The sequence below is a fragment of the Lithobates pipiens genome, unplaced genomic scaffold, assembly GCF_037356315.1.
Source record: "Lithobates pipiens isolate NorthernLeopardFrog02 unplaced genomic scaffold, aLitPip1_a1.2 Scaffold_19, whole genome shotgun sequence".
NCBI classification, from domain to species: domain Eukaryota; kingdom Metazoa; phylum Chordata; class Amphibia; order Anura; family Ranidae; genus Lithobates; species Lithobates pipiens.
The window spans coordinates 580,757,309-580,778,907 of record NW_027507764.1 but is presented as its reverse complement, the minus strand read 5'-3'; the positions used below and the strand labels follow the sequence as shown (position 1 = coordinate 580,778,907).

The 21,599-nt window shown below is 45.3% G+C and overlaps 1 protein-coding gene across 1 annotated transcript in view; it reads left to right on the top strand.

Annotated features, from left to right (window-relative positions):
* Window positions 1–12,299, top strand: part of LOC143998119 (alanine aminotransferase 2-like) — a gene marked incomplete in the record, with an annotated part of 103,963 nt that extends 91,664 nt beyond the window's left edge. The window contains 3 exon segments of the mRNA XM_077493863.1: window positions 2,369–2,517; window positions 8,518–8,634; window positions 11,223–12,299. Coding sequence (XP_077349989.1) covers window positions 2,369–2,517; window positions 8,518–8,634; window positions 11,223–11,313 — 357 coding nt within the window.
* Between the last annotated feature and the right edge of the window lie 9,300 nt (window positions 12,300–21,599).

The following is a 21,599-nucleotide window of genomic DNA, read 5'->3' as shown; positions in this document are numbered from 1 at the left end:
AATAGTGTGTGACTGTGGAAGTGGGGGCAATAGATGTGTAAGCTCCTCTGGTACAGAGACTGTAGTGACTGGCTCAGTGTTCTCTGTACAGCACTGTGGTATATCGCAGAGCTATATAAATGTATAATAAGAGTAATAATATTATACATTTATATAGCTTTGCAATATACCGCAGTTCTGTACAGAAAACACTGAGCCAGTCAGCTTACACTTTGATTCCCCCCCCCAGTCTCACACTATTATACATTTATATACAGTAGCTCTGACATACCTCAGTGCTGTACAGAGAACACTGAGGCAGTCACATCAGTCTCTATAGAAGAGGAGCTTACACTCTAATGTCCCCCTACAGTCACACACTTATTATTATATTATTATTATTATTATTCATTTATATAGCTCTGACATATACCACAGCGCTGTACAGAGAACACTGAGCCAGTCAGACATCAGTCTCTGTACCAGAGAGCTTACACTCTAATGTGTAATACATTCACATGCATGCAAGGGACATATTTAGGTGTGAGCCAGTTAACCTAGAAGTAGCACAAAATTAATTCCGATTTTTTTTTGTTTTAGGAACGTTTTGTTTTTGATTTTTCCAATGGTTAGTGGGGTTAAATTCACATTCTTTTTTGACCGCACTAACAAGAAAATTCAAAGCAGTGGGCTGTAAAAAAAAGGTTTCTCTAATTAATTTCCAGCTGTGAATGTGCTTCTTTTTTTTTTTTTGTTCAGTAAAGTCTATTGGCTCCAAAATAGAATTTTAAAAAGCAAAATCAAATTCTGAAGTACTTTTGAGTGACATTCGTCAAATCATCGAATGTACTGAGAAATCTTTGCACAAATGTTAGTACGAACGTTCGTTCAAAGATCTACTCGTGTACGTTCCAGCTTAATTGTAGCGTGGGAAGGAAGGAGAGCACTGGATGGAATCTCACATTAACGGGGAAACCACTTTCTCACTTTTATTTTTTTTTTATTTTGAACGTATTCCAGCAACAACTTTTAGGGGCTGATTTACTAAAACTGGAGAGGGCAAAATCTGGTGCAACTGCACATGGTAGCAATCAGCTTTTAGCTTCAGCTTGTTAATTAACCACTTCAGCCCTGGAAGATTTTACCCCCCCCCCCTTCCTGACCAGAGCACTTTTTTGCCATTCGGCACTGCGTTGCTTTAACTGACAACTGCGCGGTCACCTGACGTTTCATCCAAACAAAATTGACGTCCTTTTTCCCCACAAATAGAGCTTTCTTTTGGTGGTATTCGATCACCCCTGCGGTTTTTATTTTTGTGCTATAAACAAAAAAAAAGCGTACATTTTGAAAAAAACGCATTATTTTTTAACTTTTTGCTATAATAAATATCCCCCAAAAATATATATATATATATATATATATATATATAATATATATATATATATATAAAAAAACATTTTTTCTTCAGTTTCGGCCGATATGTATTCCTCTACATATTTTTGGTAAAAAGAAACGCAATAAGCGTATATTGATAGGTTTGCGCAAGAGCTATAGCGTCTACAAAATAGGGGATAGTTGTATGGCTTATTTTTTATTATGAATTTTATTTTTTTACTAGTAATGGCGGTGATCTACGATTTTTATCAGGACATTATGGTGGACACACAGACAATTTTGACACATTTTTGGGACCATTGGCATTAATACAGCGATCAGTGCTATAAAATGCATTGATTACTGTAAAAATGTCACTGTCAGTGAAGGGGTTAACACTATGAATGAATGATTGATTTTGTATAGCGCTACAAATGCCAACTGAATCGCCTCAAGGCGCTTGATCAGTCCTGTGCTTCATGTACTTTAGAAGAGGTAGGTCTTTAGTTTTTTTTTTTTTTCTAGGGGGCGATCAAGGGGGTATAATGTGTCCCCTAGCTTGTGTTCTAACTGAAGGGGGGAGGGGACTGTGCAGGGGAGAGGACGGGTCGCTGTTCATACTCTGTATGAACAGACGATCTGTTTGTTGTCCCCTCAGAGAACCGGAAACTGTGTGTTTACACACACACACACAGATCCTGGTTCTCGGTGTGTCAGCGCCAATCGCGGGAGCCCGGCAGTAATTGGGACCGGCAGGCGCATAGGCTTGGGTGGGGGGGGGGGGAGAGGGGGTACGCGTGTGCCCCTTAGAGGCCACAGGGCGAAGGATGTTGCATAACGTGGCTAATTGGTTTCTATGCTGAGCTGCACCAGATTTTGCACTCTCCAGTTTCCGTACATCAGCCCCAGAATGCCTGTGTGATGTGGGATTACTGGGATTACACCCATGGATTGTAGGTAGAGCTTTGTTTGTTCTTGTAAGAAACCAATAATATGCTCTCCATTCCTCTAGGAAAAACAAGCCGTCCTTGGTAACCTGGCAGAAAAAGCTCGATTGACAGAAGAAGTCCTGAACCAGGCGCCTGGCATACAATGTAACCCCGTCCAGGGCGCTATGTACTCCTTTCCTAGGATAGAGATGCCAGAGCGGGCCATCAAACTGGCCACAGGTGAGTCCAACACTGAGGGATCTGTCCATGTAGGGCAGTGATGGCGAACCTTGGCACCCCAGATGTTTTGGAACACATTTCCCATGATGCTCATGCACTCTGCAATGTAGTGGAGCATCATGGGAAATGTAGTTCCAAAACATCTGGGGTGCCAAGGTTCGCCATCACTGATGTAGGGGCACCTTGGGGAAAACAAACTAAAAACGAATAGTTCACAATGCTATTCCAATGTGGCGAAGCATTGGTTCTTCGATACGGTAATTTCTCACCTCGAAGGAGGTATAGGGTTCAAGAGTTGTAAGGGGAATAGTTAAACGCAGGGGTCAAGTCCTGGGGGAAAAAAGTGTGGGAACTCCCACCCCAAGATTCACTCGCCTACCAAAAAAATAAAATAAAAAATGATTCGCTCATATGCACGAACGCTTCAAAAGTGGTATTTTTCATCCAATTTTCGTATTGTGTGTATGAAGCTTAACTGTTAGTACATAAAAAAATAAATAAATAAATAAAAAAAATCCTCAATAAACATAAATACGGTAATTCTCTGAATAATCAGCATTCATTCAATTGTGTTTCCATGCAAATGTGAACATCGTGTTCTGATCTTTATTGGGGAATTTTATTTTGTATATAGAGTGTTTATGTGATGAGTTTACACTTTTCATTGAACAGAGTTTGGATAACACAGGGTTAAACGGAAAGGTCATAAATTAACTGCACATTATCTGGACAGAATGCTTGGGGGGATAGTGATGTGTTCCTGCTTAGGAGATGTATGTTAGCTTGGGGGGGGGGCTGCAAACTCTGCAGGGCTCCAACACACACTCGCTGCTATTCCAACCCTTCTCATATTTCCACATAAACTTCCCTCCTGGCATTAAACTTTGCCAGGTATTGTGCTCAGCTTACCACCCCAAACTGATGGTCCTCCCTCAGCTCACCTCTCTCTCTGCATGTCCTGTGAGCAGAATAGCTGTGCTCCTCCTCTGGGTTCTCTCATCATATGGCACTGAAGATAGAGGAGGGGGGGGATTCAGCGGGACACACAGAGCAAGTATGCAGGAGACTGGGGGGGGGGGAGATAAGGAGACAGAAAATCAGGAGGGGAGGAGCGCATCGCGAGGTCTGACTAAATACAATCTCTTAGCAGCAGGGACCTGATCTACCCGTCAGCTAGCTGTGATTGACAGGTAGATCGAAGCGGAAGCTGTCATGGGGCCCCCTACTGGCAATGCCTGAATGGTCAGGTGTGCGGCACTTACTATTGCGAGATGTGCCAACGGCTTCTGGTGTAGCACCTACCACACAGCTCACATACTTCAAAGTCTTGCAGGACACGGCTGCTAACGGGAACTGAGTTCCTGTTGTGGAAAAAGTACAGGAACTCCGTTCCCGTGCGTTCCCGCAGGACTTGAGCCCTGGTTAAACGCTATTGGCTCTTGCAGTATTGGCCAGGTACTGAACGCTACCTCTGTAGTTGTCCATTGGGCCCAAAATGTTATAAGAGCATAGGTCTGAAGGTTCTTGTTGATCTAGGACAGGGTCTCCAAACTTTGTAAAGAAAGGGCCAGTTTACTGTCCTTCAGATTTTAGGGGGCCCGCACTTTGCCCAATGGGAGTAAACAATGCCCAAACTTTTTTATTAGAGGGAGCAATAGTGCCCCAATTTTGTTATTGGGAGGAATAGTGCCCCATTTTTGGGTGTCAGTGGAAGAAATAATGCCCCATTGTTGGTATCAGTGCAGGAATTATGCCCTATTGTTGGTGTCATTGGCAGGAATAATGCCTCAAGGGCATCCGGCCCCAGGGCAAAAGTTTGGAGACCATTCATCTAGGTCATGGTTGATCTAGTATTAGTTCATCACATTCGACTAGACCTGTTTTGTAATGTTGGAGATGTTTTGTAGCGTCTCCAAACCCCCTTCTTCAGTTCTCATGTCAGGAAAATACTCCAACATTTACATTTTCTACCCTGGTGACTTGCCAGCAATTCACTCCTTCAGCAATTTAACTTGAGGAATTTACACCTGACACCAAGGATGGGAAGACGTTTTGTACCTCATCCACTCAGGTAGCATTCAGGGCCGTCTTTAATATTGATTGGACCCTGGGCAAAACTTTTCTGGTGCCCCCCTATGCAGTTTCGCTCTCCACCTGCTCTGACACATACAATAAATAGCAGCTAGACTCAAAATCATTTACTGAATCAGATTAGGCAGCTATTGCGATTGGTTGCCAGAGGTTACAGTGTATCATTACCACTCACTGACTGGTTGCTATAGGTTACAGCACACATTCTGGCTCACTGATTAGTTGCTAGTGGTTACAGCACATGATTTCTGCTTGTTGATTGGTTGCTAGAGATTACTGTGGATATGACCTCAGGGGGCATGACATACATATCAATGCCGCCGGCTGCCATTATTTACATATGAATGTTGCCGCTATTTACATATGAATGCTGTAATTGACATGTAAACACAGGGTCTGCAGGTGAGTCATCTGTACACAACAATAGGGCAGAGCTGGGTAGCATTAGTAGCAGCACTTCACACTGAGATATTGGGACACAGCACAGGGCTAAAACCTCAAGGGGCCAGGGAATTTAAACCAGGATAGTTGGCAAATATGAGGCAGCTGCTTTGGGCCCCACAACAATGACAGGGCCCAGGGCAGCTGCCCCCTTTTGCCCTGCCTTAAAAACGGCCCTGGTAGCATTGACACCTTAATCCAATCACCATGGAATCTGTCAAGCCAGATGCTCTACTCCTGGTTATTTGGCAATTTACAGCTTGCCAAACATGGCTTTTCTCGGACAGGTTTCCCAACAGTGACAACAGTGGGACCGTGTGCAATGTATTTTGAAACGGTCACTTGTCTTTTCATGGGAAGCCCGTGTGTCAGGGTGACCACATAGGAGCACAATCGGGAGATAGGAACAGAATGTTGTCACCCTTTAGCTGTTTGGACATTGACCTGGGATTGTTTCAATGAAAACTGCAGATTTCAAAGTATTGAAATATATAACATATTAAAGATGATATGAGATTTCACTTGGGCTTACATCTTCTGCGGTACATACAGACACAGAAGAAGGTCCGCCCAATCTAGCTATATAAAGTGGTGTTTCTCAAAATTTTTCACTCAAGGCAGCCTTTAAAATGATGCATAATCCCAAAGCACCCCATACTAAAATGTAAAAAAACGAATCGTCACGGTCTATGCTCAGAGACCGGCAGCAATACCAGTTGAGAGGCTCTCACCGACCAGCTGGATAAGTACAGATACAGGTAACCCTGGCAGAACTCCTGGTGGTGAAGGGTTTTGCTGTGTTAGTACCAGGTCATGGTCCTCAGCATCGCTTTGCCAGGAGGTAAGCAAGCCAGGTTCCAGTAGCAGATATAAACGGTAGAAATCAAGCACAAGTGTAGTCGGTAAACAAGCCAAAGGTCGGTAACAAGTGGCTACAGGTTGGGATCAAGCAGAAGAATAGATGAGGAACAAGGAGAAGGTCAGTAATGAGTGGTAGCAAAGATAAGGGACTGCAGCAGGAGTAACAAGAGCAAGATATTGGCTGGAGAGAGCACAATAATCTGGCAAACAGGAAGTGAAAAGGCATGGCTTAAAAAAGGATGTTCATGGGAGGAGCAAAGGGTTCAGGAGAAGTCAAGGCACAAGGCAGGTCATCCAAGAAATTGTCCAGGGAACTGTCCAGCATCTTAGGTGGCTCAGCAAGAAGAGATCCTGTCAGACACAGCTAAGGGGCAAACAACGATGCCGTGCAGGCGCCCAACGCCCTCCTTATTAACCAATGATGTCAGTGGTTGTTAGGACAATGGTGGCTAGATGGTTGTAATGATGTACAATGAAAACCTGTGTCTTTGTGTAACTAAAAGGCAGGCTTGATCCACCCACTGGCTTGTATATCATTTTTGGGCAATTTTTAGTCATTTTTCCAAGGCACCCCTATAAAATCTGAAGGCACCCGGGTTGAAAAAAGCTGATTTATACAACATATGATTGTTCACCCTTTTAAGTCTGTAGGCACCTTTTTAATGGTGAGGTTTTTGTATATAAAAGGCTGTTATGCAGAGGGCATAGGAAGAATGGATGGGGCAAAATACAGTCAAATTCTTCAGGAAAATCTGTTGCCCTCTGCCAGAAAGTTGTCAATGGCAAGAAGGTTTACCCTCCGAAATGACAATGACCCAAAGCACACAGCAAAAATGACCACGCAGTGGTTGAAGGAGAAAAAGGTGATGTCCCTGCATGGCGTAGTCAGAGCCCAGACTTAAACCCCATTGAAAATCAGTGGAATGACTTGAAGATTGCAGTCCACAAATGGTCACCATCAAATATAACTGAACTTGAGCAGCTCTGCAAAGAAGAGCGGGCAAATATTGCAAAGTCTAGATGTGCAAAGTTAGTAGAGACAAATCCCAACAGACTAAAGGCTGGAATTAGAGCAAAAGCGGCCCAGCAAAATGCTGACACGGAATCCAACTCACTGATTCTGTTTTTGAATTTTTTTTTCCCGACATGTTGGTGTTCTATCTTTCGCTTGGATGTTATAAGCTACACTAGTAAATGCAGCTGGGTAAAACAAAAACTGTCTGTCTTCATTTTCAGGCTGCAAAGTACCACAATGTGATTATTTTAAAGGGGGTGATTATTTTCTATACCCATTGTGTGTGCCGGTTGAATAATATATTTTACCCCAAGGGGTAAGGATGATCTGACGTCCAGTTCTTTGGTGTACTAGTGAGGATATTGCTCCTGTAGTCTTTGAAACCTTAGTAACCATGCTAATTGGTGGAATGCCAGACAGCTGGGGTAAGTAGCTTCAGCATCTTATCAGCAGTTCCCGAGGAGCGCCAAAGCCCAGGCAAAGTAAACCTTCAGCAAAGATTGAGTTTGGACCTTCTACTTGCACTCCACCATTGGCCCCGCACTGTCATTTCTATCCAATATAACTCAGGATGTAGGATAGATCAAGTCAGATCTCCGTCTTCCAAGCTTTTGTCAAACTTTGAATACTAGCGCATCTCGGGCTTTAAGAATTTCAAGGAGCCCTAAGAAAGAAGCGGAAGTTACCTGCCTGCAATGGTAATAGGTCCTTGCAATTGTGCATAAGTACCAATTTTAAAGGGTTTACTGACTACAGGTTTACTTTAATATGTGGTATGGGTAAGTGAACTGCGGTGTGTGAATGGCTCTATGTAAAACTCTAAGCAATATTTTTGGCACTGTACAAATACTGGAGATAAATGGTATAAGTATGGGATCTCTATCGTAAATGGTTAGTTGATAAAATGTTTCTAATTGCAAGTATGGTGTGGAATGTCCTTCTAGCAGGGGCGGACTGACCATTGGGTCACTCGGGCACTGCCCGAGGGCCCCATGCCACTAGGGGGCCCCATCAGGGTTGCCAGCCTCAGTAAAACAAGGGACAGTATGTAAAAATATTTTTTTTTTTTTTTTTTACATCTGTCTCTGAAATGTCCCTTACCGACATCCTTTTGGTCTAAAAATCCTGAGATTATAGCTGCCCCACCTCTCCAGTACCTTCTCAGCCAATAGAAACATGTCTGTGTATACTGTGTGTACATGTATGTGTATACTGTGTGATTGTATACTGTGTGTGTATACTGTGTGGCCCCATAATCTCTGATTGCCCGGGGGTCCCATAATCTCTGATTGCCTGGGGCCCCCATAATCTCCTATTGCCCTGGGGCCCCATAATCTCCTATTGCCCGGGGGCCCCATAATCTCCTATTACCCGGGGGCCCCATGAGTTGTCAGTCCACCCCTGCCTTCTAGTAATAATGAAATCAATAACTGTTTTTCAGAGGTTTTTCTTTCTTTACTCTGGACTTAGTTGAAGTTGTGCCTGATGGACCTCCATCTCCTTTAGCCTTACCAAGTATGGAGCCCATCGTGTTTTTTTTTTTTTTTTTCCTCCTATGTGGTGACCTGTATCTCTCTCTGATCTCCTCCAGGCGGAAGGCCAGGCCCCGGATATGTTTTTCTGTATGAAGCTGCTGGAGGAAACTGGGATCTGTGTCGTTCCAGGGAGCGGCTTTGGTCAGCGGGAAGGGACACACCACTTTAGGTAAGAACCAGTTAGTTGTACCCAACCGGGGGGAACCAATCGGGCTCTGACCGGTGACTTACCTGACCGCCACATCAAGGAAAAACAGGGACTTGGGTAGCACTGTCAGTTATCTTCTTGATTGTATTCTTAACACATCCGACATGCGTTATGTAAGCATTGTGGCAAAGAAAGCTCTGCATTTATGTAGCGCACACCTGCGTGGGTTTCCTCTGGGTACTCCGGTTTCCTCCCACAATCCAAAGACATGCAGGTAGGTTAATTGGCTTCTGTCCAAAATTGGCCCTAGTATATGAATGGGGACCTTGGATTGTGGGCTCCTTGAGGGTAGGGACCGATGTGAGTGTGCAATGTACAGGGATAAGGACAATTGTAGACACTCACTCAGGTTGAACTGGATGGACTGGTGTCTTTATTCAACCTTACTAACTATGATACTATGATCCCAGATTCCATTCCCTAGTAGGCACAGAGTATCCAGGCAGATTACATTTTCATACTGAATCCGTAAACGGGCCAATGCATCTCTTTCTTTGTTTTTGTTTTTTGGGGGGGGGGGGGATTTGATGAACTTGGATGCAATCCCGAATGCAAAGAATAGTGGCTAAAGATCTTCCAGGACCAGGAGAGTTAGTGAAAATCTGTAGATCCAAAATGGCTGGTACTCACTGTTTCCTGATTTTCCAAGCAGCCATGTGCAGGATAAGCAAACTTCAGTACTCCAGCAGCCTGTGTCTTGGGTCTGTAGTGGACTTTATGAGACGACCCCAGGAGGGATTGGGATGGAGGTCTCCCAGCCAATCTGTAGCTGGGACACCATAGAAATGCTGCAATTCAAGGTGAATCTCCTAGGCTGAGGCTGGGTCTTATGCCGCGTACACACGATTGGACTTTTCGACAGCAAAGGTCCGACAGAACAAATCCGTCAGACAATTTGATCGTGTGTGGACTCCATCGGACCTTTGCTGTCCAAAATGTTGACGGATTTTAAAAATGGAACAGGTTTCAAATTTTTCGTCCGAAACTCCACCGTACCCAGTTTCTATCGAGAAATCCGTTTGTCTGTATGCTAGTCCGAGGAACAAAAAAACGACGCTAGGGCAACTATTGGCTACTGGCTATGAACTTCCTTATTCTTGTCCGGTCGTACGTCATCACGTTCAAATCAATCGGACTTTGGTGTGATTGTATGTGGCCAAGTCCGTTCATTAGGAAAGTCCATCGGAACTCTGCCGAAAGTCCGTCGGGAAGACCGTTGGACCTAGTCCGTTGAAAAGTCAGTTTGTGTGTACGCGGTATTACTCCCCCAGGAACAGGAGGCCTCTGCCCTGGACCAGGGCCGTCTTTAATATTGATAGGACCCTGGGCAAAACTTTTCTTGGGGCCCCCCCGCATGCAGTTGCGCTCTCAAACCTGCTCTGAGACATACAATAAATAGCAGCTAGACTCAAAATCAGTTTACTGAATCAGATCATGCAGCGATTGGTTGCCAGAGGTTAGTTTATCATTACTGCTCACTGACTGATTGCTAGAGGTTACAACACACATTACAGCTTACTGATTAGTTGCTAGAGGTTACAGCACATGACTTCTGCTTGTTGATTGGTTGCTAGAGATTACTATGGATATGACCTCAGGGGGGCATGATGTACATATCAATGCTGCTGGCTGCCGCTATTTACATATGAATACCGGTAATTTACATGTAAATACAGGGTCTGCAGGTGAGTCATCTGTACGCAACAATAGGGCAGAGCTGGGCAGCATTAGTAGCAGCCCTTCACACTGAGAGATATTGTGACTCAGCATGGGACTAAAACCTTGAGGGCCGAGGGAATTTTAACCAGGATAGTTGGCAAGTATGGGGCAGCTGCTTTGGGCCCCACAACAATGACAGGGCCCAGGGCAGCTGCCCCTTTTGTCCTGCCTTAAAGACGGCCCTGCCCTGGACTCTGGCCCATTTTTACCTCCCTCAGCCCCCTGCTGGTCACCTAGCATAGTGACCAGGGATTGGCTGGATAGATATAAATATGCAGGTTGAGGGTCATCCCTTCTCCCGCCAACTATGTCCCAGGATCCCCTGGGAGACAGGGGAAGCAACTGAGTTCAGAGCAGACCTGACTAATCAAAACATGTCCCCCTGATTTACAGGTTGGCCAAAAACAAAATTTAGCAAACCGTAGCTCTGGGGGGGTGCTACATTTTACTGTATAGTAGTCTATTGATGGCAGGCCCTTTCTGAAGCTGCAACTTAGTTGAGGAATACAATAAGGAAGCTGAATAGGAAGACGGTACTTTGAAGTCTCTTGTGCTGTTCCTTGTTTGATGCAAACTAATAAACCCTAGTGGTGCCTTGGGGAGGACCACTGCATCTGCATAAGGCCATTTATGTATGCAGTTGTGCAGACATTCTGGTATCCAGTGAAATATCTGACCACCAAGAATGATGTTGGGCCCTGTGCTCATCCTGAGAAGTTAACCTCTTGACTCTCTCAATCTGACCCCTATGAATGATGTTGGGCCCTGTGCTCATCCTGGAAAGTTAACCTCCTGACTCTCGCGCTCTCTCTCTCTCTATCTGTCCACAGGATGACCATCCTGCCACCTACTGAAAAGCTGAAGATTCTCCTGGAGCGACTGAAGGACTTCCACCAGAAGTTCGTCCAGGAATATTCCTAGACTGTGAAGTCACAATGCTGGAACGACCTTGGATGGCGATGACTTAAGAGACGCATCCAAATAAACTGTAGCTGCTCTTATTAGATTCTGCACCTTTCTAAGTCGGCCAAGTATGTTTTTTTGTGTGCCAAATTCTGCCCAAAGAGTAAAACTTTCTCAAATCTTTCCAGAAGGCGGGGCGGTGAGAGCTGCTTGTCTTTGGCCCCCGGAAATGTTGAGGTCTCTCTGGGGGGGGTGGAGCGCTTAGGTTGTTGAACTTTTAATAAGCCGGTATATTTGTATATTTTAGAGCTTGATCATTAAATAGTATTATCCGGAGGTTGGGCTTGTAGATGGTGCTTCAATAGGAAATAATTAGCCATGGAGGACCTACCCGATGTGGTTATTATGTGCCTACAATATTAATCTCAAGGATTGATGGCCGCACATTCACCATGTAACATCTCATGGTTATGCAGACCTTCATTTCACCCTCATTTTAAGAACGGATGGCCCCTTCTTCAAGTCTTAGTTTCAGGTGGTGTGTGGGTCTCCGCCCAAATACCCAATGAAGTGCCATTCCCAGAAGAAGCTTCCACTGAGTGGACAGCTGCTCTCCATACCACGCTGCTCAAATTGTAAATTTCACTGGATGACGCTGCTATGCAAACTACAACAAACTCCAATCTCCACTCCTCGCCATCACTGGCGGATGCCATCTTTTTAAAGGGCATTTTTAAGCTTTTCCAGCCCAGCAGGCCCTGACAAATACATAGATGCCCTCTTTTATTGCCTTATTGTAAGGTGACCCCATGGCATAGTGGCCCAACCCCCCTGGGGGGCAGGTGGGCTTTCCAGTCAGCCCCTGCTGTTAGTTTTCTTAAATCTTAAGGGTAATTTTTTAAGTAATAAAGGCCAGTTGGATGAGGGAGATTTATAAATATGTGAAAAGGGCTCGTATAACGGTGTCTTAAATTTAACCAATAAAGGTTGTAATAAAGTTTAAAGTGTGATATTTTTTTTTTTTTTTTCCTTTCATGGTCTGATGTTACAATATACACAATGTGGATTGCCCCGGAGATGTGGATTGTATTGCACCAACTCAAATTTAATTTTATGGTTAGAGGGGAGATGGATTGGAACACCTAATAGGTTTTTATTGCTGTCTGTGATCCCGTCTGTATTCACCCTCTTTAAAGTGAAAAGCAAATGAGAAATGTTGGCCCCAGAGAAGGAATAAAGAGGAAATCTTTCAATGGGGACACTAGTTCTCTGGGGGTCCCCAAGAGATTCCCCCAATTTGCTGGGTTTTCCTTTCACTTCCTGTTTTGGCTATGGGACAGGAAGTGAAGGTAATTTTTCCCCAGTGGGAGGAAGAGGGAAGGAATAAACCTTACAAGGGTTATAGCCCTCCTTTTACTCTATCCAAAATGAAAAAAAGAAAGTTGCCTATAGTTCTACTTTAAATATTTACAGAGACACAATTATTTGGAGGCCTTTGGTGTCCGCTCCTTCAGTTCCTGAATTCTGTCGGAACTCTGCAACATCCATTGTGAAGAATATCTCAGAGGATAAATATGTGTTATTATTTGGGGGGTGCAATTTGCGTATGCCTGTGTGTATGTATAAAATCAACTGCCATTTTGCAGCAGCTGTAAAATGCAGAGAGACAACAAAAATGGTATCAGTTAACCTTGCTTTTGGTCTGCTGCCATCTAATTTGGTACAAAGCATGGTTTACGTGATAAAACGTTGAAAATCTGTGTATATGTGAAAGAGTGGCGCGACTTTAAACAAGTGACTATTCACTGAATGCACTTGTTTGGTGAAAACATTCAACCAGCCCAATACCAACATATCGAGATATAAAAGTGGAAAACCAAAACCAGCCAAAGTAACAATTCTAAATTCAGGTGTTAAAGTTCTGTGGACAATCCAAAATACTGCCAATGGTGTTTGTGCCCTATAATCAGCATGTGTAATCCGTCCATGTCCTGATTTTGGTCACCGTGCCACATTGAGACCTTCTTGGGACCTTCCATGCCAAATGTGATCCCAATCCCAGTGCTTACTCACCAGAACGAGAAGATGGGAATTGTCAAATCCGAGGTATAGATGCTAAATTGATATATGTGGAAAACAGATGGTGTTGAACCTTTACCTGTTTAAGGTGGACAGAGGTTAACTGGTTTGCAAGATACGTGAATGTGGCCATCTATATCAAACTGGGACCACCATCCCTAGACGGGGCTCAACATCCATCTCCTTATTGCATACATTGCAATGACGGAGCCACGCACTGTAATGCTGAATTCAAAACTCAAAAGAAGCCAGTGGAGCATCCTGTAATTCAGATACATTGGGGGGGGGGGGGAGGGGGGGGTGTTGAGGGCCTTTGGGGTAGGAATTGTGAATGTTGCATCCTAAGAATGGGTGTAATTTTATCCTAAAGGTATGTAGCAAACCCCTGAAAGAGCCACAGAACGATTACACCCCCAGGGTACAAAATACCCAATATTACTGCGTCAACCACTTGGACACACCCCGACAAGGAATTAAACGACACCAATTTAACCAATCGTCGACCGGCCACAGTACATTTACTGCGGGTGGCTGGCATGGGCAGACTAAATCAAGTACGTGGATATATGAAATAAGGCCCCTTTCACACATGCGGATGGTATGTCCGTATTTCATCCATCCGTTTGCGGATGAAATGTGGGCCATACATTCATCCCTATGGGATAGCGGGTGTCTGCGGATGAGCATCCGCAGACACCCGCTATTGTCCGCCTCCGCAACTGTCCGATTCTGCAGACGGAGGAAAATCCTATTTTTCTGTCCGTCTGCAGAGCGGATCGGATGAACACGGACACACGGTCCGTGCTCGTCCGATCCCCATAGAGGAGAGCGGAGAGCTGACAGGGCGGTCCCCGCACAGTGTGCGGAGACCGCCCTGTCCGCAGCCGGCTCAGCGGGGACAACGGAGCGATCCCCGCTGAGCGAGCGGATCATCACGGGGCGGATCTTTACTGATCCGCCCCGTGTGAAAGAGGCCTAATAATAAATAATTTTATATAAATACTGTCACCAGTCAGTATCACTGATCACTGGCTCACCAGTCATATGATGACGCTGTACTGCACTGGTGCACAGTGTGTAAAAAAAAAAAAAAAAGTTCACTTCTTTTTTCAATTTTTTCTTTTTCGAAAAAATTGCAAATCCAAAAAACTCGCTATGCCTCAGACTGTCTACTTTCCAAAAAAGGGGTAATTTGGGGGGAATTTATTTTTTTTTCCTGCCATTTTAAGGGCCTCAAGATAAAAAAAGATCGGTACATCAGGATTGACCAATTCTCAAATATATATATAGCATAGTTTACACCCCTTTCACACCAGGGCGTTTTGCAGGCTCTATAGCGTTAGAAATAGCGCCTGCAATCTGCCCTAAAGAAGCTGCACCATTGTGTGGGGCAGCGCTGTAATGCCGCCGGCAAAACGCCGCTAGTGCGGCGTATTGCAGGCGGTTTTAACCCTTTCGTGCCCGCTAGCGGGGGGTAAAAGCACCCCCCGCTAGCGGCCGAAATGTACCGCAAATCCGCCGCAAAGGGTGGTGTGGTGTGAAAGGGGTCTTAATGCTATAACTTTCAAGCGGTAGAAAACCTCCAGCGGTTTTTTTTTTTTTTTTTAGCGCAGGCACACGATGGCCGCGGGAGTGACATCATCGCTGCTCTGGCGCTGTGAGTGGCCGGAGCAGCGATACCCGGAAGAAGATAGACGCTCCGTGCTACAAGGGACAGCGGTGACTTCGCTGGCTCCTGTGTCAGGTAAGTGACACATAATGGAGTACTATGCGATGCATAGTACTCCATTATGCTTTACCTTTGCAGGGAGACAAAGAAGTAAATCCATCTGGGTTTAGTTCCTCTTTAACAGTACCTAAAGGTAAAATCATTCATGGGAATTTACTCACATTTTAACGTTTAGCTTTTCCAGACATGTAGCAGAATACATTTTGGCCTATGTTTTTATTGGATGTGTTTTATTGCAGAAAGCAGAAAATATTGTTTTCTATCTGTAGCACTTATCCCCGAAGGAGCTGCTGGTTTGATTGGGCTTACCGTTACCCTCTTCTCCTCGATTTGCGTCTAGGGGTTCCCATGGTAGATGGCCAATAACTTTTAGAGACTGACGACGGATCCACATAAAGGGATTTTTATTTGCAAAAACGTAGTCAACGAACAGTCTCCCAATATAGGATCAGAGGGTTAGGAAGAAAGTTCAGGCACTCTAAAGCCCCATACACACTATCAGTTTTTCTGCTGAGTTTTTCCTTCAGATTTACCAAAACCATATAATATGAGGTCAAACCTCAGGAGTTTCAATGTGTATGCAATCAGGAAGGTCCTTCTACTACATGGTTTTGGTAAACCAGAAGGAAAAACTCAGCAGAAAAACTGATAGTGTGTATGGGGCTTTAGTGTCAAAGTCAATAATGAAGGACTTGCTTACTTTGGCCGCGTACACACGGGCGGATTGTCTGTCCAACTTAGTCCACTGAACCGTGTTTCAGTGGACAATCCGCTCGTGTGTGGGCTTCAGCGGACTTTTTCAGCGGACAATCTGACGAACAAAGTCTTACGGAATTTCCGAAATTTTGTCCGTCCAAACTTGGTTTCAGCAGACAGTCCGCTTGTGTGTAGGCAAGTTGGACGGACTAAGTATGGCGCATGCTCAGAAAGGATTTACACGGCCGAAGGTTGCATTGCAGTGTATTGGACGTCGTTTTTCTAGTCCCGTCGTACGTGCTGTACACGTCATCGCGCAAGCTTTCGGCGGACTGTCTGCTCATCGTGTGTGGTCAAGTCCGTTCATGCAAATTTTGAACGGACTGTCTGTCGGATTGTCTGACAAACTTAGTTGGCCAGACAATCCGCCCGTGTGTACGCGGCCTTAGACTAAATCCAGAGAATAGCCATTCACAACTGGATGATCACTCAAGTTGGATAGTCCCTCTCTCACAAGGCCTAGCAGCCAACAAGGTGCTTCACTCAGGAACAAGTCTCTGCCACAGACGTTGTTGTAGAACACGTAGGAAACTAGAACTTGTAGAACACTCTTGTAATTCCTGGATCTTTCAGCCGGTTTGGCGATACCCACAAGACTTGATTCACTTAGGTACTTCAGCCTCACCAGGCTCTTGCTAAGAAGCCAACCCGTACGTGACCTTCTTCTGAAGAGTCCTCCCCTGAATAGCTACGAAGTTGCTGGGCCTCTCCACGACTGGAGACGGCACCAGACCACCTCGGAATCCTTTCTTTAGTTTCCCTGCCTCGGGCTAGCCAGCCCCGAGACATAAAGTCGGGTGGATCCGCACCCCAGGCCATAGCCTTCCTGGGGGCTGGTCAGGAGGACCATAGAGTCAGAACATAATTCTGGACCGGAACCCCGAGCCACGTGACATCTGCATCTTAAGTTCCCTCTCCCAGAAAGCACAGCAAGAGTGACACTCCAACTGGGAGGGCTCCGAGAGAAAGTAAATTTAAAAGTTCCTGACCAGCACACGCTGATGTACTTCAGCAGAATGGCACGGGCAGGCATATTGACGTACAGGTATGTCCAATCTCTAAAGCCGCCCTGCCATCGCGAGCGCGCCACCAGCGGCGTGCTCACGTGCTGGTCAGGACCCCCGTCAGTCCGGTCGCGGGTCTCGCAGACTCGATCGCCGCGGGCATACCCGCGATCGTCTCATGGGGCGGCTGAACGGAGAGATGCCGTTGTAAACATCATCTCCCCGTTCTGCCTAGCAACTAGTGACGCTGATCTCTGCTCCATGTGATTGGAGCAGAGATCAGTGTTCACTAAATGAAAGCCCAGCCCCCAACAGTTAGTAACACACCCCTAGGAACACTTAACCCCTACACTGCCACCCACTGGTTAACCCCTTCACTGCCAGTGTCATTTACACAGGAATCTGCATTTATATAGCAGTGATTGCTGTATAAATGCCAGTGGTCCCAAAAATGTGTCAAAAATGTCCGATGTGTCCGCCATAATGTCGCAGTCACAATAAAAAGCGCTGAACGCCGCCATTACTAGTAAAAAAAAATATTAATAAAAATGCCATAAAACTATCCTCTATTTTGTAAACGCTATAACTTTTGCGCAAACCAATCAATAATCGCTTATTGCGATTATTTATTTATTTTTTTTTACCAAAAATATGTAGAAGAATACGTATCGGCCTAAACTGAGGGAAATTTTTTTTTTCTTATATATATTTTTGGGGGATATTTATTATAATAAAAAGTAAAAAATAATGCATTTTTTTTCAAAATTGTCGCTCTATTTTTGTTTATAGCGCAAAAAATAAAAACCGCAGGGAAAAAAAAGGACGTCAATTTTGTTTGGGAGTCACGTCGCACGACCGCGCAATTGTCAGTTAGAGCGACGCAGTGCCGAATCGCAAAAAGTGGTCTGGTCTTTGACCAGAAAAATGGTCCGGGGCTGAAGTGGTTAAAGCACCCAACCAGACTGTGGCTCCATGCCTGCCAGAAGAGACAGCGCCCCCTATGGCCAGGCCGAACATCCTACAGTCCAGTCAGACTGATGCTGAGGTCCAAATTTGGAACAATTGTACCCAAACCAAACTGCAGTTCAGGTGTAACATTAACTTTCAAAACATATAGTGCGTGCTCTTCAGGAGCTGCCGCAACATATATATATATTTTTGTGTTTGTTTATATCACAAAAAGTAAAAAAAAACCCAGTGGTGATTAAATACCACCGAAAGAAAGCTCTGTTTGTGTGAAGAAAATTATATAAATGTCATTTGTGTACAGTGTTGCAGGATGATGCAACCGCCAGTTAAAGTAGCCCAGTGCTGATTGCTGAATAACAAAAGATGGCCTGGCCATGAAGGGGGTAAAACCCTCAGAAGCTGAGGTGGTTAAGTGTGCCTTTGATTATATTTTATAAAGGAACAGCTTAAAGGGGAAGTCCACCCTAACACTCAAATTGCTACATCTACAGGCATCCATGATCTAACGCGAACACTGTAAAGAAGAAAATGCTATACGTAACTTTTCTGAAGCCGATCCGGTCTCCATCGGCAAAAGCTCTGCAGAGGAGACAGCCGACGATGCCTGAGAAATGAAAGGAAATTGGCGTCACCCATAGTCTTACTATGGGGCTTCCGTTGTCGGCTCCCTCCTCTGCACAGAGAAGCCGCCGCTGACAGCGCAGCCTGGGACCGGACCGGAGCGGCTTCAGAAAAGGTGATGTGGCACCCTGGAGTTTAGGCAGGGTTGCTCCTCACAAATTTACTTACCAGGGATAACTATCCTGGTTGATTGTTAGAGAGCTATTGATTTCTCCCTAAGTTTGGCCTTGTTGCACCTTTCTCTTCTACCACTAGGCGGCCGGGTACTTGGTGGTGCTAGATACTAGAAGGGCAATGTAAGGTCAAGTTATGGGGTTTTCTTGAATCCCTTGGCCTGCTGGGAGAACCTATATATTTAGGTGGAGTCAGGTGATCGGGGGGGGGTTCTGTACCACCTGGACGGCTGCCTGGCTGGACGTGTGTCGTATTGCCCGGGCTACTAAGCCCGAGATTGGGCCTATCCCGGGGGCATCTGGCTGCTGGGCTGTCTGAAGGCCTATCCAGAAGCAAGTGAGCAGCGCAGGGTTGGGATTGCGGCTTGCAGTCCAACCAGAAGTGATGGTTCAGCCAGCCAGGGAACCTGTCGTGGTCGGCGGTAGAGGGGAAGCTGTCACCACTAAGTGACCATCCGCCTTATTACCAGGGACCACAGTGAGTAGCTGAAGCAAGTACCGGAGCGGTGTTAGAAATGGAGGAAGAGGAGGGAGCACCCACAGTGCCTCATCCGTATATATCAAGGGAAAACAAAGAAGATACCAAATATGTATCAACAGGTCAGACTTTTAAGGCATGGAAACAAATATACATAACCGTGTTCAAAAAAAGAATATAACATTTTACAATTTGTACATTGTGCCCTTGTGCGTCGCATCTACGCGTTTCGCCATAAAGGCTTCCTCAGGACCCGGGAAAAAGGTTCAAAGACGTAGCAAGAGAGAGCAAAATAAATCTCACTATCTTCAAATGGGCTGCGCCTGAAGTGCAAATGTCATAGCAATCAGGACACATCCAAATATATGGAGAAGGTCAACCACGCTGTGAAAGGGTGGACAGCATGTGGCACATTCTGATGAATACAGACAAAGATTAATACTTGCTTATAGCAGGGGCAAAAAAAGTCTTATTCCACAATCAACCATCAATGGGGCCAATCAAGGAAGTACAGATTACCATCCAACTGAAGAATAATAGACGCTGATAGCAAATAGTGTACTCCAAGCAGCATAATTAGCAGCTAAGGTAAAAATATTAAAGTGGAACAAAGAAAGCAGGCCCCTGGGAGACAGCCCAACGCCGGAGCAGTGTTCTCACCAACCAGGGATGGTGAAGAATCAGGAAACTTTAGGTGGTGATCAAGCCAGGGACCCAACCAGCAGGTGATGCTTGCAGAGCGCCTTGTGTGTCAAGCCAGGGACCGAGCGGGCCAGAGAGGGTGAAGCTTGAGGAGTATGGGGAGTGCCAAGCTAGGGACCCAGCAGAGAGGCGGGGGGGGGGGGAGGGGACGCTTGAGAAAGATACCACCATGAAGATTGAAGGAGCTGAAGGGATTCAGTGGGTCTAGTGAGAGACAGGGAGCTCAGTGGGCTGAAGAACTACAAGGAGAGATTGTAGTGAAAGTGAAGGAACTGTTAAGCTTTGTGTTAGGAACTGTTAAAGACCTTTGCCATAGGAGACAGCATTCCTGCATGTGCAGATGTGGCGTCTTGCTGGATGCCTTTCCCTGCATGGCTGTCCTCCTGTTGAAGTCTCAGAGTCTGCCAATTAAGGGTGTCCTGGCCCTAACCCTCTCTCTCCCCCCAAAAAAGTTTAAGAGAAACAAACTTTCTTTTGCATTCAAGAAGTGTCTGGCGACCAATAACCTTAACTACCCTATACCCACCATGCTTCACAACCTACTGCATGCAGAAGGATGTTAGCTGTCCCTGGAGGTTCTCATTAGATCAAAGGAGGCCTGAGACCTTGCTACAGTATGTATACAAGGCAGATCACCATTCTGACAGGGATGAACAGAGCCGGGGCGGACTAACAACTCATGGGGCCCCCGGGCAATCAGAGATTATGGGGCCACACAGTATACAATTACACTGTATATATACATGTACACAGAGTATACACAGACATGTTTCTATTGGCTGAGAAGGTACTGGAGAGGTGGGGCAGCTATAATCTCAGGATTTTTAGACCAAAGGGATGTCGGTAAGGGACATTTCAGAGACAGATGTAAAAAAAAAAACACAGATTTTTACATACTGTCCCTGGTTTTACTGAGGCTGGCAACCCTGATGGGGCCCCCGAGTGGCCCATGGGCCCTCGGGCAGTGCCCGAGTGGCCAAATGGTCAGTCCGCCCCTGGAACAGAGTGATCTTGTGTGTGGATGCTTTTTATACAGCGAGTCCATCCCCCACACAGTTAGAAAGCATCCCCTAGGGACACACTTAACCCTTTGATCGCCCCTGCTGTTAACCCCTTCCCTTCCAGTGTCATTAGTACAGTAAATGCATATTTTTGATCAATTGATTATTTTATTTGACATACAGTTACAATGAAAAAGCTTTTGGGACATAAAACACAATATTCCCTCTTTGATGGCTCTTACACCCCCAATGAAGGAGTCACCTCCATGGGATATATCTCCCGAGGGGCTTTAGCTGCAGGCCATCAGGCTGTCAACATGTTTCACGGTTACCCCGCTTCTTCAGGAGAATATAGAAGGAAGAAAAGTACACAATATCCAGCCCAGGCGGCAAACGGCCACAAGGAGAGGCACCAAGGAAAAGGACCCCGGGTGAACATGGAAACAGAAGTATCAAGACCACTGGAACTGCTCACCGTAGTAGAATTAGAAGATATGGTTGATACCAGTCCTGGAAGTGAGTGGAGTACGTTTGTGCTTCTGTTCCCATGTTTCCCCCGGGGGTCCTCTTCCTTGATGCCCCTTCGTGTGGCTGTTTGCTGGCTGAGCTGGATATTGGGTACAAAGGCTGTGATGTGAATCCTTATGTACCTGGGATTTTTTTTTTTTTCGTTTTTTATTTTTAATAAATTTGCAAAGATTTCAAACAAACTTCTTTCACCTTGTCATTATGGGGTATTGTTTGTAGAATTTTGAGGAAAATTATTAATTTAATACATTTTATAATAAGGCT